The sequence below is a fragment of the Crinia signifera genome, chromosome 4, assembly GCF_055691185.1.
Source record: "Crinia signifera chromosome 4, ASM5569118v1, whole genome shotgun sequence".
Classification (NCBI taxonomy): Eukaryota; Metazoa; Chordata; class Amphibia; order Anura; family Myobatrachidae; genus Crinia; species Crinia signifera.
Window position 1 is genome coordinate 11,009,976 of NC_139220.1, and position 21,531 is coordinate 11,031,506.

The window sequence follows — 21,531 nt, forward strand, 5'->3', positions numbered from 1 at the left end:
GTGCCCTGTACTTGTCCTCTATTGTATTCAGCTGTTAGTCACTGTCTCCTGAGTTATATACTCTGTATGAGGGCACTGCAGATCCCTTGTTCTCTGCCCCCTGATACTTATGTCAGTGTCCTCTGCTGATGCAGCTATGGTCATGTGCCCTGTACTTGTCCTCTATTGTATTCAGCTGTAAAGGCCCCCATACACTAGGGCGACTTGTCCTTAGGACAAGTCGCCCCCGACTTCCCCCTGAGCTTCCCCGGCTGCTCCCCGGGGGAGCTTGATTAGATTGGCACTTGATGTGCCATTTTTTACATGTGATAAATCATCTCGATTTATCACATGTAAAAAACCCGGGGAGCAGGGGGGGGGGGGGCTACAGAGCAGGGCTGCTGGTGGGAGCAGGGGGGGCTGGGGACGCTGCGGGGGACACAGGCGGCATAGAGCCGGGCAGAGGGAGCCGGGAGCTGTCAGTGCTAGAAAAAAAAGCCTATACAATGAATGGGCAGCCTGTGATTGGCTGAGCGCTCTGCTTTTTTTTTTTATTCAGTACTGACAGCTCCCGGCTCCCCCTGCCCGGCTCTATGCCGCCTGTGTCCCCCGCAGCCCCCCCTGCTCCCTTCACCGCCGCGCCGCCCCACTAGGTTCCAAGTCGGGTGGTCGGACGTGCAGCAGGTCCGACCACCCGACGCAGATCCGATGCGCACGGGACCGCGCATCGGATCTGAGGGGACATCAAAACTAGCCGATTTTGGTCCGATTTCGGCCAGATCCGACTGATCTGGCCGAAATCTGACCAAAATCGGCTAGTGTATGGGGGCCTAGTGTCACTGTCTCCTGGGTTATATACTCTGTATGAGGGCACTGCGGTTCCCTTGTTCTCTGTACCCTGATACTTATGTCAGTGTCCTCTGCTGATGCAGCTATGGTTATGTGTCCTGTACTTGTCCTCTATTGTATACAGCTGTAAGTCACTGTCTCCTGGGTTATATACTGTGTAATATGGCTCTGCAGATCCCTTGTTCTCTCCCTCTGATACTTATGTCAGTGTCCTCTGCTGATGCAGCTATGGTTATGTGCCCTGTACTTGTCCTCTATTGTATTCAGCTGTAAGTCACTGTCTCCTGGGGTATATATTCTCTGTAATAGGGTGCTGCAAATCCCTTGTTCTCTGCCCCCTGATACTTATGTCGGTGCCACCTGCTGATGCAGCTATGGTTATGTGCCCTGTATTTGTCCTCTATTGTATTCAGCTGTAAGTCACTGTCTCCTGGGTTATATACTGTGTAATAGGGCGCTGCGGATCCCTTGTTCTCTGCCCCCTGATACTTATGTCAGTGTCCTCTGCTGATGCAGCTATGGTTATGTTCCCTGTACTTGTCCTCTATTGTATTCAGCTGTAAGTCACTGTTCTGCTTACTTATGTACTGTATAACTGGGCGCTGCGGATCCCTTGCAGCGCCATATAAAAAAAGGATAACATTTCTGGGCATTCGCTGACACTAATTTTATACTAGAGGTATACAGACCCAGGCACGCGTCACAGGGTGATTCCCCCACCGAAATAACACTTCTGATGAATCGCATGACAATGGGTAACATGAGACCCCATCAGTCTCCTCAGTCACTGACCCGGAACAGACAAATAACATTCCTCAGAGTGCGGGAATCCATTATCTCTGTATACACCTGTCACTGGGAGACACTGCTACAGCTCACCCATGTGTCACATAGCGGGGACATGGTCCATAGCAGCAGAGGGGGGTCCTGCAGCGATGTCCTCACCTGCATGTGTGCCAGGGTTTGCACTTGCGCAGAAATGAGGCATGGGGGCAGGGGCCAGGTTTGGATCACAGTGAGTGATCCAGGATCGGCCCCCATTAACTCCTATTGCAGGACAGAACATTTGCACGTTTCCTGTACAGTTCTTACGTCATTAATTGTTTTGGGATTTCAACATTTGTGCTTCTGTTGACAAAAAAACTAGGCTTGTGCACAGCATTGTATGGTCTGACGGACGGAAACTGTGTCAAGTCCAAAGGTAAAACAGGCTCTACAATAACACAGCAGCCGTGAAAACACAAAAAGGAGAAAAAAAAAAAATTCTAAAAAGATTTTAGTAACCGTTGAAGAAGGGTCAGGTCCCCATCGCTGCTGATATCGCTAGGCACAGACATCGTCCAGTGTGTACCCAGCTTTACACAGACAAATGGGGATGCTGCCCCTTGAAACCAATCAGATGGAGCTTTCGTGTCTCCAGAAAATGATTGACAGAACCTTTTTTTGTCGCTGTGGGCAACACCTACACTTTTTTAGAAGCTTTAGTAACTCTACACCCAATTGTTCTAGTACAATGACATTTTCCTGGTTATTTAAAGCCTTTGGTAAGATTACAAGGTCACCCCTTATCACTGAATAGCTGTCTCATTGCAAAACTATTTACTTTTACTTTTCAACTTTGTTTTTTGAATTTTTTTGTTTTTTTGTTGTTACAGGACTATGCATCCTCTGTGTACGAGAATGGTGGTGGTGGTCACACACTACACAGTAACAGGAGGCAGGAGAACGGCTGGTCCAGGAGTTACTCCACATACAGCCAATGGGGTAACGAGCAGGACACAGGCCAGAACAGGACGCTGGTGAGAAAGGATATCTCTCCGGAACGAGCAGCTGGATCTTCTGCGTACGACCAAAGGAAACGGACCCTGAGACATGCGGAATTCAGGCAGTACAGCGCCGCGCCCGCAAGGTACTCTCACTCAGAGTTTGGAACCGCGGCTAGAGCTCGACAAAGCAATGTCCGAAAGTCCACCCAATCTGACATAGATTCGGTATTCCAAAGCGTCCCCACCAGTCCTGCCAGACCCATCTACCAGCAGCGGAATAGCCGAAGTCTCAATAACCTACTGGAGAAGGAGAACTACCAGTCTGGTACTGCTGCCGGCCAAGTGGTGACCAGAATCCAGCCGCAGATGTCTAACAGGACTGGTTACCAACAGACCATCCATCGGACCACCGTCTCCGGAAGAGAATATTTCCAGTCACCTACTACGACTGGTGGCATAGACATGGTCGGGAAGACGGGGACAATAACAGCCGGAATGGCTGCGGCCACTCGCAGTGCGAGCATGCAGATCCAAAATGATGGCGGACGCCAGGAATCTCATGTCGGGTAAGCCAAGAGCATTTATACGGGTGGTCAAAGGACAACGGTGGCGGCTGATAGAGTTATAGTTATTGCAGGATCTTCTAGAGCTGGGCTGGCCAAACCTTGAGATCTACCGACAGGTCACATTAACCAGACCACTTAGCTGGTGCACAGTTGCAGTCATTACTAACTGCCACGTTTTCAAACATGTGCTGCAGTCATTCCTAACCGACACATTCTACCAATCTTCCATGCCTGGAAAACATGGACTGTTGGTAGATCTCAAGGACCGGTTTGGCCACTCCTGTTCTAGACATCAGTCCTTGTCTTCCTCCTGATTGATCCAATCTGTCCAAATTCAACTAATCAGTCTGTCGACCAAATAGTGGTTGTTTAGATGGTGGATTTGTAGTCTCAATACTGTTAGTCAACACCTGGAGTAGCAGAATGAGTGAAGCCATCGTCACCTGGAGGCCTCATGGACTTGCATGAACTCCACAGTCAGAAGGTTTTGTTACTTATTCTGCACTTCAGATAGCGCAGGGATGAGCTCAGATCTGTTGTGTTCACAATCCACCCATGATGAGGTTGTCCTGCTGTCCCCTATGTCTGTTTCAGAAACTCGGCCAAAGTGACATCAGAGGTGGACATGACCCTGGAGAGGGCTGTGAGTCTGCTGCAGAACGAGTCGACCTCTCCGTACTTACTGTCGGCCGCGGCCAGTTGTATTCAGCATGAATGCTACCAGAAGATGGAGGCCAGGAGACGGGTGCGTGCATATAAACAGCGGGCGTTCTGTGCTCACTGACGGTTTACTAAGCGGGTCGTTCTCGCCAGCATGAGTCCCCTCACTCCCAGTAATATCAGTGAGGCAGGCAGTGTATGGAAGCCACATTCAGCCCATCAGTTCACCAGAGCTACTGTAGTATCTGTGAGGCACAAAGCGTAATGTGATATGGCAGGGTACTTGTCCTGGTTATCGGTTCAGCCCACACAAAAAAGCAATGCTACCAAAGGGCCTATAATCACCAACTGCCAGGAACAAGTGCTGTTCCTATAATCACCAACTTCCAGAGCCGGGAACTAGCACTGTCCCCATAATCACCAACTACCCAGAACCGGGAATAATCACCAACTGCCAGGAACTAGTGCTGTCCCTATAATCACCAACTGCCCAGATCCGGGAACTAGCACTGTCCCTGCAATCACCAACTGTCCAGATCCAGGAACTAGCTCTGTCCCTATAATCACCAACTGCCTAGAGCCAGGAGCTAACGCTGTCCCTATAATCACCAACTGTCCAGAGTCAGGAACTAGCACTGTCCCTATATTCACCAACTGCCCAGAGCCGGGAACTAGCTCTGTCCCTGCAATCACAAACTGTCCAGAGCCAGGAGCTAGCACTGTCACTATAATCACCAACTGCCCAGAGCCAGGAACTAGCGCTGCCCCTATAATCACCAACTGCCCAGAGCCAGGAACTAGCACTGCCCCTATAATCACCAACTGCCCAGAGCCAGGAGCTAGCACTATCCCTATAATCACTAACTGTCTAGAGCCGAGAACTAGCGCTGTCCCTACAATCACCAACTGTCCAGAGCCAGGAGCTAGCACTGTCCCTATAATCACCAACTACCCAGAACCAGGAACTAGCACTGTCCCTATAATCACCAACTGTCCAGAGCCAGGAGCTAGCACTGTCCCTATAATCACCAACTACCCAGAACCAGGAACTAGCACTGTCCCTATAATCACCAACTACCCACAACCAGGAACTGGCACTGTCCCTATAATCACCAACTGCCCAGAACCAGGAACTGGCGCTGCCTGTATCCATGAATGCAGGATGTACCCTCTAACAGCTACATTTCCCCTATGCATAACATACCCCCTATGCCTATTAGTTTGGAATCGCATTTGGGGAGAGATATTTAGCTTTATCCCCTGATTCCGGCTTTGTACAGCTCTGTAATATATCTGCGCTTTCATGTATAACCGGTAATAATAAGGTGGAATCTGAGTATAAGCTGCATGATCTCTCTATTCGGATACACAATCCCCAGACACATGTTCCAGCATGACAGACGGCCTTGTACAGTGCTGTGCTCTCCGTAGGGCTGGGGGGTATGGAAGACACTATGACATGCGCGCCATCGCTCACGCCCACATCGGAAAAATCCGCTGCAAACTTCACAAGTTCTCCAAACAACAGGAAAGGCAAATGCAGCGCGCAGCAATCAAGCTGCTGCAGAACTACACATCCCAGCATGCCTTGTTGCTGTTTAACTCTCAGTGTATGTGTGGGACACCCATATAGAGGCGTGATTAACTTTCACACCCTTATTGTACGCCAACTCCACGCCAACGTCTCTGAGCCTCCCCTCCAAGTGCAAGGGGTCGAGATATGATCATTTGGTCTACAGAAACTAGGTCGACAAGCATTGAGTCAACACCACTAGGTTGACATGGGTCTAGGTCGACATGACATTAGGTCGACACAAGCATTAGGTCGACAGTGTCTAGGTCAACAGTCAAAAGGTCGACATGGGGTTTTCACTGTTTTTTGAGCCGACATGTGCCGACAGGCGGTATTTCATGCCCTACCATCCACTAGGGCGCGGTGGGAGAATAAAATAGTGACCGAAGCATCGCGAGCGCAGCAAGCAATGTGAGGGGATGCGGTGCACTTCAAACTGTGTCCATGTCGACATGAGGGTAAAAGAACAGTGACAAACCCCATGTCAACCTTTTGACTGTCGACCTTGCTCATGTCCACCTAATGCTTGTGTCGGACCTAATGACCTGTCGACCTAGACCCATGTCGACCTTGCTGCATGTCGACCTAGTTGCTGTAGTCCAAATGATCCACACCCAAGGGGTCACCGGTGCGTGCCAGTCTATGTATGCATTGACAATTGTGCGCATGTACGGAGTGACAATTTTCGCACAAATGCATTTGCACCAAATGTAAACCCCGTCCATAAACTGCAGCGCACTCACGGGAAATGCTCCGCAATATTCGCTCAGTACAATCATTTTAATTAAACCCCGTCCTGGTGATGTTATATTATTGTCAATTTTAAATATAGTTTTGAACAAACGTGATCCTTTAATTATACGTCCCCTCCGTCTCCGGCAGCTGAGAGGATCTCAGGGAGGGGAATGCGACTTAGTTTGACACAAGGGCTGGAATTTCACATAAGAACTAAATGTTCTCTTGCGAGGGGAGTCGCAAAGCTGCAGCACTCACTAATCCCATCTGGAATCCCAAATAGAGTTCCAAATTTCGCTGAAGACCGGACCTCCTGAAACAACCTGCTTTGGTTTAATTTGTCACAGCGGCCTTCTCTTAAGGGCAAATGGTCCTGGGCCTCCATTGTCGCAGGCTCATTAGCCCAGGATCTTAGTGCTGGACTGCGGGATGGTTGTAAGGCTCTCTGCGCTTCCCTATTACCCCCAACTGTCCTATTTTAATTGGGCGGTCATGGTGGTCAGTGGCACAAATCAGTGTAACTGATGCCAAATCGAGCGTGTGTTTTAAAGTGTCCCTATTTTAAAATCAGGGCTGTCAGGGTCATTATTTAGAGAATTTGGGGCATATGACCCTTGGAAAAAGGGTCTGATTCAGTACAGCATAGGGGGTGTGCGCATGCGCAAATACGCGCAGAGCCCCCAAATTGGAACGGCCTCTTCCTTGTCATACCGAATAACCCCCAAAGTAACAGCCAATCAGCTCCTATCATCTTTCAAACACAGCCTGCAAACTCCCAGTTAGGAGCTGATTGGTCGGTACTTTATCTCTCTCAACGCTTTGATACATATGGCCCTTGTGCATTCCTTGTGCATTGACCCAGTGTTCCCCTGCAGATCCTCTCTGTATCGGGGTCATCGTGCTATGGGAAGAGCAGGTCCCACAACACAACAACTATTTTTTAATTAACAGAACAGCGTTTGGGGAATGAATAGCTGACGAGCAGCCAGAATGGCTCCGTACCCAGTGTCAGCAGACAGATCAGCGATTGTTCTACGAGTCGTGCTGGAACGAAGACTTTATCTGCGAGTTACAGCGTTTAAGTTGTTGTTCGTTTCTTCTGTCAACTGAGACTTTGCCTCTAAGTGGACAGTCAATAGGCTAACGCAATATTTTTGTACTTTTTCTTACCATTATTTTTACCATACCCGTGGACTAGGAAGGATAAATTGGTGAGGGGAGGCAGGACACTCATTGGGGTCCACGTGGTAAATTCTACAAATTGACATAGAAAAAAAGTGAGAGCTAATGTCGACTTTTTCATGTGTTAACCGTTTCCGTATCAATCTTTTTTTGTCTCGACATTGTGAAATTGCGCATTGGGCCTGGCCCTAGAGATTGAACGTCCTGCCTATAAAATCTATTGGATATGACCCATCAGCGGCACATCGCCGGTGCCTTTTAGCACCCGCGATGTATTGGGTCCGATTCCGTAGGTGTGTGCCAACGGTGAAGCTATGTGCAGGTCCGGGTAGCGGTGAGATGCAGGTGATTTGAGGCAGGGCGGTGAGTGGCGGGTGCAGCTGCGAGCGGTGGCAGAGTTTTAAAAAAAACTTTTAAAAGACTGGCCGGCTGCTGATTGGCTGAGAGAGTTCTCCCAAGGAGCTGCCGGTGGAGCTCAAGGGGAATTTGTTCCGACTTGACCAAAGGACAAGTCGGACTAGTGTACGGGGCCTAGTCTTCTATGCACAGGAGAAATATTTGCCCCCACCAGCTCCTTCACTCCTATACTTGCCCTAGGTAATGAGTGGGCCCCACATAACTAAATAGGGCGGGACCATGAGCCTGGAATACACAGCAGATATATATATATATATATATATATATATATATATATACACATATGATGATGGAATATTTGCCAGACCAGACAGTGGAGGAGCCACCATCCGTTGTGTTGGGTTCAGTGTGTGCTCTTCTAACACTCTGTGGTGTGTTTTACAGGTTTATACCCTGGGTGGGATCCCCAGGCTGATCCGGCTTTTGAACTACAACAATGAGGACGTCCAGCGGGTGACCTGCGCTGCCCTCAGGAACCTGGTATTTGAGGATAATGACAACAAGTTGGAGGTTTGTGAACAGCGCGGGATGCCCACACTTCTCAACCTACTCCGAGAGACCCAGGATGTGGAGATAAAGAGACAGATCACAGGTACGGACTCCGGATATTAAAGTGAGGGATTCGCCTATCACCTCCATCTACAGTACGTCCCGGGGGGGAATCACCAACCAGCCAGGACAGAAGTGGGGTGGACGTAGCACTTTCCACCCCTGGTGGCGGGCGCAATGTACAGGAAGGGGAGGCGGCTGGCTGGTGTACAGAGGACTGGGGCCACCATTGATGTCAGGACTGGGGAATGCATATGCTTGGCGGCACTAGTAACTGATGACACGTTCCATAAGACCCAGCGGATACCGATTGGCTATATTCCGGACAGGGGGCATGTCAGTCAGGCTGCGAGCACTGCGGCAAAGGAAAAAAATTGCAACCGGGGTCCACCATTGACAGAGGGTGAGCCGGTCTGAATCGGTCCTAATAAGGGTGTCAGTATTCTGTCCCAATGATTGGACTATCCCAAGTGGTCCCTGGTATCTCTGGGCTTCAGATTCCAAGGTCTGGGGCTGAGGTGAGTCACAGGCGCTGGTACATTATTACACGGCATCTAGTGTCCTGGCGTTTCTCTGTCCGCACTATGTTACACCCAGCGCTGCTACGATGTTGTTACTGACAGATAAGAGAACACAATGACAGGATGATAGCACAGTAATGTACTCAGCTGCAGTCTGACATTATCTCAAGGTCAAAGCAACTACAGTAATAACCAGTGGCGGCTACAGGGGGGGGGGGGGGGTAGCGCAGTTCAAAATTGGGGAGGTGCAACAACCGCCAGTGAGTCAGTTTTGAATGGCAGCTACCGCCCCCTTGTTACAGCATGGTAACACCTTCTACCTGCAGAAATGTCTGCTGCCGACTTATATCCTGCTATTCCGCAGCTGCTGTACCTGCCAGCCAACAACGTCACTTCTAATGTACCCATTTAGTGCAGTCTACAGTACGGGCATCATCATACACAGCGCCCCCCACAGGTTGTAAACTTGTATTGCTACTGGCAAGTAGAGATGCTATGGGGTTAGATGCTAAGATGGGAGTTCTATTGAAGATGGTATGTTTCCCATAGCAAACAATCAGATTCTACTTATATAATAAGAACCTTCTAGAAGATAACAGATAGATAGAATCTGATTGGTTGCTATAGGCAAAGTCAGGAATGGGTCTCTGAGGTGTGTTTGAGGGAGAGACGGGTGGGCTATCAAACACACGGCTCCGGTCCAGGTTTTCAGACCTGCACAGCCGCAGGTGGGAACTGGCCTGATTGCAGTAGAAGAGATTTATGGTTTCCCAAGTTTGCTGTTCATTGCGCTGATGCCTGATAGGGGCCAGGCAGTAGGCCTAAGTATTGTAGCGCCAGGGACTTGGACTGACAGTGCCCAGAGGCACTGAGGCACCGCACGCACGGAGCGCTGTATGGACAAATATCTTTCTTTGTTTGGTTATATGAAGCCTTGTTTGCTGCAAAGTGGATTTGTGGCTTGTATGAGATTAAACTGTGTACACGTAGCCTGTATCAGTATCATTGCTGCGTCATTGCGTACACGTAGCCTGTATCAGTATCATTACTGCGTCATTGCGTACACGTAGCCTGTATCAGTATCATTACTGCGTCATTGCGTACACGTAGCCTGTATCAGTATCATTACTGCGTCATTGCGTACACGTAGCCTGTATCAGTATCATTACTGCGTCATTGCGTACACGTAGCCTGTATCAGTATCATTACTGCGTCATTGCGTATACGTAGCCTGTATCAGTATCATTACTGCGTCATTGCGTATACGTAGCCTGTATCAGTATCATTACTGCGTCATTGCGTACACGTAGCCTGTATCGGTATCATTACTATGTCATTGCGTACACGTAGCCTGTATCAGTATCATTACTGCGTCATTGCGTACACGTAGCCTGTATCAGTATCATTACTGCGTCATTGCGTACACGCAGCCTGTATCAGTATCATTACTGCGTCATTGCGTACACGTAGCCTGTATCAGTATCATTACTGCGTCATTGCGTATACGTAGCCTGTATCAGTATCATTACTGCGTCATTGCGTATACGTAGCCTGTATCAGTATCATTACTGCGTCATTGCGTATACGTAGCCTGTATCAGTATCATTACTGCGTCATTGCGTACACGTAGCCTGTATCAGTATCATTACTGCGTCATTGCGTACATGTAGCCTGTATCAGTATCATTACTGCGTCATTGCGTATACGTAGCCTGTATCAGTATCATTACTGCGTCATTGCGTACACGTAGCCTGTATCAGTATCATTACTGCGTCATTGCGTACACGTAGCCTGTATCAGTATCATTACTGCGTCATTGCGTACATGTAGCCTGTATCAGTATCATTACTGCGTCATTGCGTATACGTAGCCTGTATCAGTATCATTACTGCGTCATTGCGTACACGTAGCCTGTATCAGTATCATTACTGCGTCATTGCGTTCACGTAGCCTGTATCAGTATCATTACTGCGTCATTGCGTTCACGTAGCCTGTATCAGTATCATTACTGCGTCATTGCGTTCACGTAGCCTGTATCAGTATCATTACTGCATCATTGCGTACACGTAGCCTGTATCAGTATCATTACTGCGTCATTGTGTACACGTAGCCTGTATCAGTATCATTACTGCATCATTGCGTACATGTAGCCTGTATAAGTATCATTACTGCGTCACTGCGTACACGTAGCCTGTATCAGTATCATTACTGCGTCATTGCGTACACGTAGCCTGTATCAGTATCATTACTGCATCACTGCGTACACGTAGCCTGTATCAGTATCATTACTGTGTCATTGCGTTCACGTAGCCTGTATCAGTATCATTACTGCGTCATTGCGTTCACGTAGCCTGTATCAGTATCATTACTGCGTCATTGCGTACACGTAGCCTGTATCAGTATCATTACTGCGTCATTGCGTATACGTAGCCTGTATCAGTATCATTACTGCGTCATTGCGTACACGTAGCCTGTATCAGTATCATTACTGCGTCATTGCGTACACGTAGCCTGTATCAGTATCATTACTGCGTCATTGCGTATACGTAGCCTGTATCAGTATCATTACTGCGTCATTGCGTACACGTAGCCTGTATCAGTATCATTACTGCGTCATTGCGTACATGTAGCCTGTATCAGTATCATTACTGCGTCATTGCGTATACGTAGCCTGTATCAGTATCATTACTGCGTCATTGCGTACACGTAGCCTGTATCAGTATCATTACTGCGTCATTGCGTTCACGTAGCCTGTATTAGTATCATTACTGCGTCATTGCGTTCACGTAGCCTGTATCAGTATCATTACTGCGTCATTGCGTTCACGTAGCCTGTATCAGTATCATTACTGCATCATTGCGTACATGTAGCCTGTATAAGTATCATTACTGCGTCACTGCGTACACGTAGCCTGTATCAGTATCATTACTGCGTCATTGCGTACACGTAGCCTGTATCAGTATCATTACTGCATCACTGCGTACACGTAGCCTGTATCAGTATCATTACTGTGTCATTGCGTTCACGTAGCCTGTATCAGTATCATTACTGCGTCATTGCGTTCACGTAGCCTGTATCAGTATCATTACTGCGTCATTGCGTACACGTAGCCTGTATCAGTATCATTACTGCGTCATAGCGTACACGTAGCCTGTATCAGTATCATTACTGCGTCATTGTGTACACGTAGCCTGTATCAGTATCATTACTGCGTCATTGTGTACACGTAGCCTGTATCAGTATCATTACTGCGTCATTGCGTACACGTAACCTGTATCAGTATCATTACTGCGTCATTGTGTACACGTAGCCTGTATCAGTATCATTACTGCGTCATTGCGTACACGTAGCCTGTATCAGTATCATTACTGCGTCATTGCCTTCACGTAGCCTGTATCAGTATCATTACTGCGTCATTGCGTACACGTAGCCTGTATCAGTATCATTACTGCGTCATTGCGTACACGTAGCCTGTATCAGTATCATTACTGCGTCATTGCGTACACGTAGCCTGTATCAGTATCATTACTGCGTCATTGTGTACACGTAGCCTGTATCAGTATCATTACTGTGTCATTGCGTACACGTAGCCTGTATCGGTATCATTACTATGTCATTGCATACACGTAGCCTGTATCGGTATCATTACTATGTCATTGCGTACACGTAGCCTGTATCAGTATGATTACTGCGTCATTGCGCACACCTAGCTTGTATCAGTATCATTACTGCATCATTGCGTACACGTAGCCTGTATCAGTATCATTACTGCATCATTGTGTACACGTAGCCTGTATCAGTATGATTACTGCGTCATTGCGCACACCTAGCTTGTATCAGTATCATTACTGCATCATTGCGTACACGTAGCCTGTATCAGTATCATTACTGCATCATTGCGTACACGTAGCCTGTATCAGTATCATTACTGCATCATTGTGTACACGTAGCCTGTATCAGTATCATTACTGCATCATTGCGTACACGTAGCCTGTATCAGTATCATTACTGCATCATTGTGTACACGTAGCCTGTATCAGTATCATTACTGCGTCATTGCGTACACGTAGCCTGTATCAGTATCATTACTGCATCATTGTGTACACGTAGCCTGTATCAGTATCATTACTGCGTCATTGCGTACACGTAGACTGTATCAGTATCATTACTGCGTCATTGCGTACACGTAGCCTGTATCAGTATCATTACTGCGTCATTGCGTTCACGTAGCCTGTATCAGTATCATTACTGCGTCATTGCGTACACGTAGCCTGTATCAGTATCATTACTGTGTCATTGCGTTCACGTAGCCTGTATCAGTATCATTACTATGTCATTGCGTACACGTAGCCTGTATCAGTATCATTACTGCGTCATTGTGTACACGTAGCCTGTATCAGTATCATTACTGTGTCATGCGTTCACATAGCCTGTATCAGTATCATTACTGCGTCATTGCGTACACGTAGCCTGTATCAGTATCATTACTGCGTCATTGCGTATAGGTAGCCTGTATCAGTATCATTACTGCGTCATTGCGTTCACGTAGCCTGTATCAGTATCATTACTATGTCATTGCGTACACGTAGACTGTATCAGTATCATTACTGCGTCATTGTGTACACGTAGCCTGTATCAGTATCATTACTGTGTCATTGCGTTCACATAGCCTGTATCAGTATCATTACTGCGTCATTGCGTACACGTAGCCTGTATCAGTATCATTACTGCGTCATTGCGTATAGGTAGCCTGTATCAGTATCATTACTGCGTCATTGCGTACACGTAGCCTGTATCAGTATCATTACTGCATCAGTGGGTTACGCACCGGCTACCTTGGGCTAGTACTTGTGTCCTCATTCTCCTTTCTGACATTGTAGGGCTACTGTGGAACTTGTCATCAAATGACCAACTGAAGGGCATGCTGGTCCGCGACGCCCTGCGCCCCTGACTACCAGCATCGTCATCCCGTGCTCGGCTGGACTGAAGGGGAGTACTCCAAACATGAGATCCTGTCTGATGCTGACATATTTTACAATGCGACCGGCTGCCTGAGGTGAGAACGTTTGTTTTACTCCTCTTCGTTTTTATTAATTGAGTTTTACTGACACAAAGATCCAGCGATAATATATAACAGGCGTATATTAGAAATGTTTGCATTGTTTGGACTTTTTCAGACATTATCATCCACCTGGACTCCTATTGGGAATGCGAGGGTACGCGAGACACTAATTAGGGGTCCGCGTACTCAGGAGTCAACATTGACACAAAAAAGTGCCAAACTCATGTCAACCTTTTCCATGTCGAATTTTTGCATGTGTTGACTTTTTTTCCCAGTGTAAACTTTGTGCATGTCAACAGAGGCGGAACTACCATTGGTGCAGCAGGTGCAGTGCATCAGGGCCCCTGGGGCCCAATATAACCCATGTGTTTATTGTGACTCACTGTTTTTCCCTGTCAGGCTCTGCCTCCCGCTGTCACCCCCTGCCTCTCCCTGTCACTCTGCCACCCCCTGCCTCTCCCTGTCACTCTGCCACCCCCTGCCTCTCCCTGTCACTCTGCCACCCCCTGCCTCTCCCTGTCACTCTGCCACCCCCTGCCTCTCCCTGTCACCCTCTGCCTCCCACTGCCTCTCCCTGTCACCCTCTGCTTCTCCCTGTCACCCTGTGCCCCCTGCCTCTCCAGTCACCCACTGCCTCTCCCTGTCACACTGCCTCTTCCTGTCACACTGCCTCCCCCTGCCTCTCCTAATCAACCTCTGCCTCTCTCTGTCACACTGCCTCCCCCTGCCTCTCCTAATCAACCTCTGCCTCTCCCTGTCACCCTCTGCCTCCCACTGTCACCCCCTGCCTCTCCCTGTCACTCTGCCACCCCCTGCCTCCCCTGTCACCCTCTGCCTCTCCCTGTCACTCTGCCATCCCCTGCCTCTCCCTGTCACCCTCTGGCCTCCCACTGTCACCCCCTGCCTCTCCCTGTCACTCTGCCACCCCCTGCCTCTCCCTGTCACCCTCTGCCTCTCTCTGTCACACTGCCTCCCCCTGCCTTTCCCAATCACCCACTGCCTCTCCCTGTCACGCTGCCTCCCCCTGACTCTCCCAGTCAGCCACTGTCTCCCCCTGACTCTCCCTGTCACACTATGCCCCCTCTCTCCCCCTTACCCTCTGTCTCTCCCTGTCACCCTTTGCCTCCCCATTACCCTCTGTCTCTCCCTGTCACCCTTTTGCCACCCCTTACCCTTTGCCTCTCCCTGTCACCCTTTGCCTCTCCCGGTCACACTCTGCCTCTGCCCCCCCCCCCCCCCCCTCCTCTGCCTGCCAACCTTTTCCCCCCTCCCTGTCTCTCCCTGTCACCCTCTGCTTCCCCCTGCCTCTGCCTGCCACACTCTGCCTCTCCCTGTCACCCTCTGCCTTCCCCAGCCTCTCCCTGTCACCCTCTGCCTCCCAAGACTCTCCCTATCATAATCTGTCACCCACTGCTTCTCCATGTCACCCTCTGCCTCCCCCTGTCACACTCTGCCTCTCCCTGCCAACCTTTGCCCCCCCCCATCTCTCCCTGTCACCTCTGCCTCCCCCCGCCTCTCCCTGCCACCCAAGACCGTGCTGCATATTATGAACTCAGGTTGGAGTGGAGAAGGGGGGCCCAAATTATACCCTCTGCCTGTCACACCCTGCCTGTCACCCTCTGCCGCCCTCTGCCTTACCCAGACTCTCCGTCACCCTCTGCCTCCCAAGACTCTCCCTATCATAATCTGTCACCCTCTGCCTATCCATGTCCCCCTCTGCCTCTCCCTGTCACACTCTGCCTCTCCCTGCCAACCATTGCCCCCCCCATCTCTCCCTGTCACCTCTGCCTCCCCCTGCCTCTCCCTATCACACTCTGCCTCCCCTGCCTCTCCCTGCCACCCAATACCGTGCTGCATATTATGAACTTAGGTTGGAGTGGAGAAGGGGAGCCCAAATTATATTTTTGAACCTGGGTCAACCGGTTCCATCATTGCATGTCAACCTTTTGGGATTGACCTATTGATTGCCGACGTAGACATTATCTGTAAGCTATACCACACCCCACCGTTCCGTACAATCCAATTGTCCTGTGTAGTTCCACATGCGCATATAGCTGGCGTTATGGCCAATGACTATAGTTCAGGTGACGACATCATTCTTCTGTGCGGCATGGTTCGGGTAGATGTTGAGGCACTTAAAATGAGGGGAGAGGGTTGGGGCAAGGCCAGCATTAAAAATAATAATTTACTAAACATGATAAATGTTAAATAAAGCAAATACAACCAGCACTATTGGGAACGGGTGCACGGAATATCGGACGGGTCTGTCTCAGCACTTGGGTTCCTCAGTTCCTGATATGTATATGCCCGCACCCAGCCCTACGGTAGAGAGGGAACAGCCGCGTCCGCTCCGGGGCACAGACAATCGGCGTTATGTTCCCACCAGATTACGATCTCTTCTTACAGCATAGCTGGGGCCTGGTGAGTGTTCTTACACTGAAGTCTCTGCCGCGATGCCACATCTCCTGGTAATTCCGGTAAATCAGGTTGGCACATTTGGCATTTGCTATTTAATGTCTACAGCTTGGCTTTCAGTCACAGACAATGGAAGGAATCCACTGAAAGGGCCGAATTCTTCTGTGAGAAGAGTTGCTGGGGCGGTTATATTATCCCCAGAGCTCGCAGAACAGAGCAGAGACCCGCTACAGAGGGCGTGGGGGGCGGAGGTGATGCCCACAGACAAAGCAGGGATAGGGTTACTGAATAAAAATGTTATTATCAATGTCCCAGATTGCCTTGTATAAAGCCTGTGACTGGAAATTACTGCTCGCTTCTAAAGCTAATCTCACTGGCTGGCTGTACTGCCCTGTGTTTTATATCTGTGATCAGATGTACAAAGCCTTGTAAAGTGATAAAGTGAAGAGAGATAAACTACAACAAATCAGCTCCTGCAATTGTTCAAACCCAGCCTGCAACAGGAGCTACAAGGCTTAGTAGTACTGTAGTAGTACCTGTGTGCTAATGTATGTCACTGGTTCCTAGTGACTGGATAGACTTCACTCTCAGTGAGGTCACTGGTTCCTAGTGACTGGATAGACTGCACTTTCAGTGAGGTCAATGGTTCCTAGTGACTGGATAGGTTGCACTCTCAGTGATGTCACTGGTTCCTTGTGATTGGATAGTCCAAACTATCAGTGATGTCACTGGTTCCTAGTGACTGGATAGGCTGCACTCTCAGTGATGTCACTGGTTCCTGCGACTGGATATAGGCTGCACTCTCAGTGATGTCACTAGTGACTGGATAGTCCGCACTCTTAGTGATGTCACTGGTTCCTGCGACTAGATATAGACTGCATTCTCAGTGATGTCACTGGTTCCTAGTGACTGGATAGTCCGTACTCTCAGTGATGTCACTGGTTCCTGCGACTAGATATAGGCTGCACTCTCAGTGATGTCACTGGTTCCTAGTGACTGGATAGGCTGCACTCTCAGTGATGTCACTGGTTCCTAGTGACTGGATAATCTGCACTCTCAGTGATGTCACTGGTTCCTGGCGACTGGATATAGGCTGCATTCTCAGTGATGTCACTGGTTCCTAGTGACTGGATAGTCCGCACTCTCAGTAATGTCACTGGTTCCTGCGACTAGATATAGGCTGCACTCTCAGTGATGTCACTGGTTCCTACGACTAGATATAGGCTGCACTCTCAGTGATGTCACTGGTTCCTAGTGACTGGATAGGCCACACTCTCAGTGATGTCATTAATTCCTAGTGTATGAATAGTCTGTGTCTGTTTTAGTCCAGTTTTATTACACACATTTTAATTGGCTGCTGCCATATCCAATGTTTGATACTGTACTGCTGGGTTCTTTGCTTTAAAGAACAAACAAACATTTAAAAAAAAAAGCAAATGTTAGTACATGGCTAAAACGGAATCAAACAATAAAGTAGAAACAATATATTAAGCTCAAAACAAAGAAATTGTAAGAGATAAATCAATCCCGCAAGATTTTTTTTTTTTACAACATTAAAAGCGATTGGAGCTGGCACAAAGCTGGAACATGATAAAGGGACCTGGAGGCTGCTCGGAGCCAAGACGCACAAAATGCCGAATAATCAGGGCGAGTGTTGTTTGGCAGTAATGCTAACCACTACACCAACCCTGCTGCCCAGGGAAATGTTAATGAGTAATGGAGGAAACATCAGCTGCTGATCCACAGGAACAGATAAGAGTAAGGGGCAATTCACAGCTCATATTACTACAATTACAAAAATTAAATAACGGGGGTAATTCAGCACTGATTGCATGGCTGCTAATTTGCACAGTGGATAGTTGGGACACAATGGGCCTGCCGCCGCACACTGAACCCCCCCCCCCCCCTGCACTTTCCTGCGCACACAGTTACCATGGAATGATTTCCCCCCTGCTCGCAGCGCTACCCTTTCAGACGGCCGGGGGAACATCTGCATTTTTGTGAGGAACGCCCAGAAAACACCGGCGGCATGCCCCCAAATGCCCACAGGGTGGACAGCTCATGCAAGCACGGTCGTTCGATTATCAGACCCACTGCAAATTCGCAGCCAGTCTGAACAGGTCTGAATGGGCCCCTATATTTGGGAATGCCGGGTAAGTGCCAGTTGGGACACTCGCTGACTTTCGCGACTAGAGGCTTGCCCATGCAAACATACATTTTTGCAAAGCGGCAACTGAAGCTGAATTAACCCCATTGCCCATAGAGAATGTGGGGGGGATCCAGGCTCAGGACTGAGATGAGATTGGGAGAACTTTGATCCTCTCTCTGATTTAGTATAATAAGCTATAATAGTATATAACGCCATAAGCAGCGCTCGTGCCTGAGATGCCAGCTGCAGTGCCTGGCACGGTTCTCCTGGCAGGACGCTCACATACCGGGAGACCTGTTACATCTTGCACATGACGATGTTGTTACAGTAAATTCATTTATAATTGTCGCCCGCACTCGGCAGCTGGCGGAGTTCTGCAATATTCTAATGTAATCGTTTTCTGCCATCTGGAGGAGATATCGGTCGGATGAACTCCCGTTATATAATATTATTATTATCCTATACCTGTATAGCGCCACAAGGGTTACACAAATAGGCGGACCCGAGTATTACCAGTAATAATCACATATGTAAAACATAACATACTATATTTGTATATAGTTCCTCAACCAAGTGGTAGTCAGAGGACTGCTCTCCCTGCAGCCTAACCCTACCCCGCCCCACACACACACAACGTAACCCTAACCCCCCCCCCCCGCACCTTAACACTAATTGCAAGGGCGTAACTACCATAGGTGCCAGTGGTGCAGCTGCTCATATGGAGCCCAATAGGGGGCCGTTACAAACTTTTGCTATGGGGCCTACGAATATCTAGTTACACCCCTGCCTAAATGTACCCCCTTAGTACCTTTTCCAGCGCTGGCATAGATGGCGATGTTGGGGTCCCGGCACCAATCTTTTGACCAGTGTTGGGATTCTTGCATCATTATTCTGTCTGCAGCGGGGGGGGGGGGGGGGTACTTTTTACCCGAGCACGCCAGCACAGGCCTGCTCCCCCTCCCCCAATGCAAGGAGCAGGGCAGTGGGGCGATAGATGACAGGCTACCACTACAGCACAGCCTCTCTCCCCAGCTCAGTACATGCTGCTCAGCGCTGTCTGTCATCTCTCTCCCTCATTTATTTTTTCTTTTCACGGGGTCGTGCTGGTGCCCCTGCCTGGCAGCTGTGCCCCCTCCATTTCCCCAGGCACGGCCAACCTGTCAGCGCCAGTGATCGTCGGTATACAAACCGGATCCCCTATGAACAGCCCAATAACTTAACCTGCTTGAGCAGAGCGAAGTGTCGTGCAGCTCACCAGCCGGTGAGTGTATGTAAGTACCAGATGCTGGAACAGCAGATTATCACAGGTCTGTGATCCACTGTGGCACGCTCACACAGTTCCTAAAATAGCTCTGCACATGCTCAGTAATAGCCTCGGTGGCCATCTTGGTACAGGGAATGAAGCTTCCCTTGAGGAGTCACAATATTGGGTCTGTGGAGTAGCGCAAAGTACCACTTTCAACCATGCTTTTACCGTAAAGCTCAAACATCTGTCCCATCACGTCTCAGAGTGACGGTTGTGACGTTACTTTATCCTTCTCAGACAGGTGAGCTGGATAGTGACTGAGCAACAGATGTTTCATGTTTCATAACCTGGACATTCCTTAGAGTTTATACAAGTCCCATATTACCCATCACCCGTCAGTGATTTATATCTCTGGAGCTCCAGGCCCTGTTATGTAATGCCGAGAAGCTGGCGGAGACTGACATCTCGTGTGCTGTGTGGGAGTGGCCAGTCCAATGTGGGCGTGTACATACACAATTATTTTTTGCTTTACAGGGAACAGCCAAGGGCGTCAGAATAGGAGGGCGAGGGGGTGGCTAGTATTTGTTTCCGGGATATTTTTCCATATCGTTTGTGGGGCATATTTCCCAATTACCAGGTTCTATACGCGATAATTTATTTTCAATTCTTACCATGGTAATAAGAATGGAAAGATCATATGAATGTATTAGAAAACACACACACAGAACAGGCGTGCTACGGCTCACCATGTATATGCGAGGGGAGGATATTAAGGATGCATCTCCCGGTACCTTTTCATAATTATAACCCCCCCCCCCCCCCCCCCCAATGTTCTTAGGGGGCTATAATTATATAGATCCCCTTGTACAGCCCTGTTCCTCATATGGAGTTACCGGAAGGCATGGCTGTACCCACTAAAGTAGATATTCTGCTGGCCCATATAGCTGTTGCATGGGTATAATGTCATTTTGTTTTTTTGGGGGATGAATTTAATTAAATTTTAGAAAAGTGTCATTATATGAATTGGAAGCAAATGTTATTTTTGCCCCCTCCTGAACCTTGTTTGTCCACTCATCTGGGGGCAAATACCTAATTACACGCACTCTCACCTGCACTATCACCCATACCTGCAGATGTGATGGTTTGGGATATCCTGCTACGATTGATGACTGTTTACACTAACCTTATCTGCAACAGGGGAATATTTCAGGTTTGCCTAAAGCTATTGTGGAATCTGATTGCTTAATGGTCACCTCTCCCCTTCTGCCTCTTATCTGTCTTCCTGGGAGTATCTGTCTGATCCCAGAGACCTAGCAGAGTGCTCAGTAATGGATGAGGGCTGCTGTAGGTCCCAGCGAGGGAAGGGGGGTGGGGAATGAGTATATTTAGGGGTATATTTATTTATTTGGTCCTAATGCTTTATTGTGGCAGTGTATTGTGACAATAACAAATGAAAGATCGCCAACGTCTAGCAATTTACACATGCAGCTATAGGAGCCAATCTCTGCGATGTGCGTAAAGTGATGGCATTATTCCAGGTTGGGGGACCAGGTTTGCTACTGAGCATGTGCAGACATCAGGTCACACGTGTGCTAGTGCACAATACTGGGGAGGGATCCCTATAAGTCACGTGATCTGAATACGGCGGTAGGATCTTTAATATTTAAGGGTAGCCCTTGAAAACATGCTTATAGCTCGGTAAAAGTGTAGAAATACGTTATTTTTACATTTATGGTTTTTTTCAAGTAATTTACGCGCCGTTATGCTTAAACCTCCATATAGGACCCAAGGTGAGAATGTGTAATAATATGGTTGGAAACACAATCCAAGAGGAAATCCTGCAAGGATAGCTAGACTGATAA

General features: G+C 48.5%; 1 protein-coding gene across 1 annotated transcript in view; it reads left to right on the plus strand.

The window, feature by feature from the left end:
• Positions 1-21,531, plus strand: part of PKP2 (plakophilin 2) — a 63,306-nt gene that overhangs the window by 26,159 nt on the left and 15,616 nt on the right. The window contains 6 exon segments of the mRNA XM_083181071.1: positions 2,484-3,160; positions 3,755-3,905; positions 8,112-8,319; positions 13,678-13,737; positions 13,740-13,766; positions 13,769-13,853. Coding sequence (XP_083037197.1) covers positions 2,484-3,160; positions 3,755-3,905; positions 8,112-8,319; positions 13,678-13,737; positions 13,740-13,766; positions 13,769-13,853 — 1,208 coding nt within the window.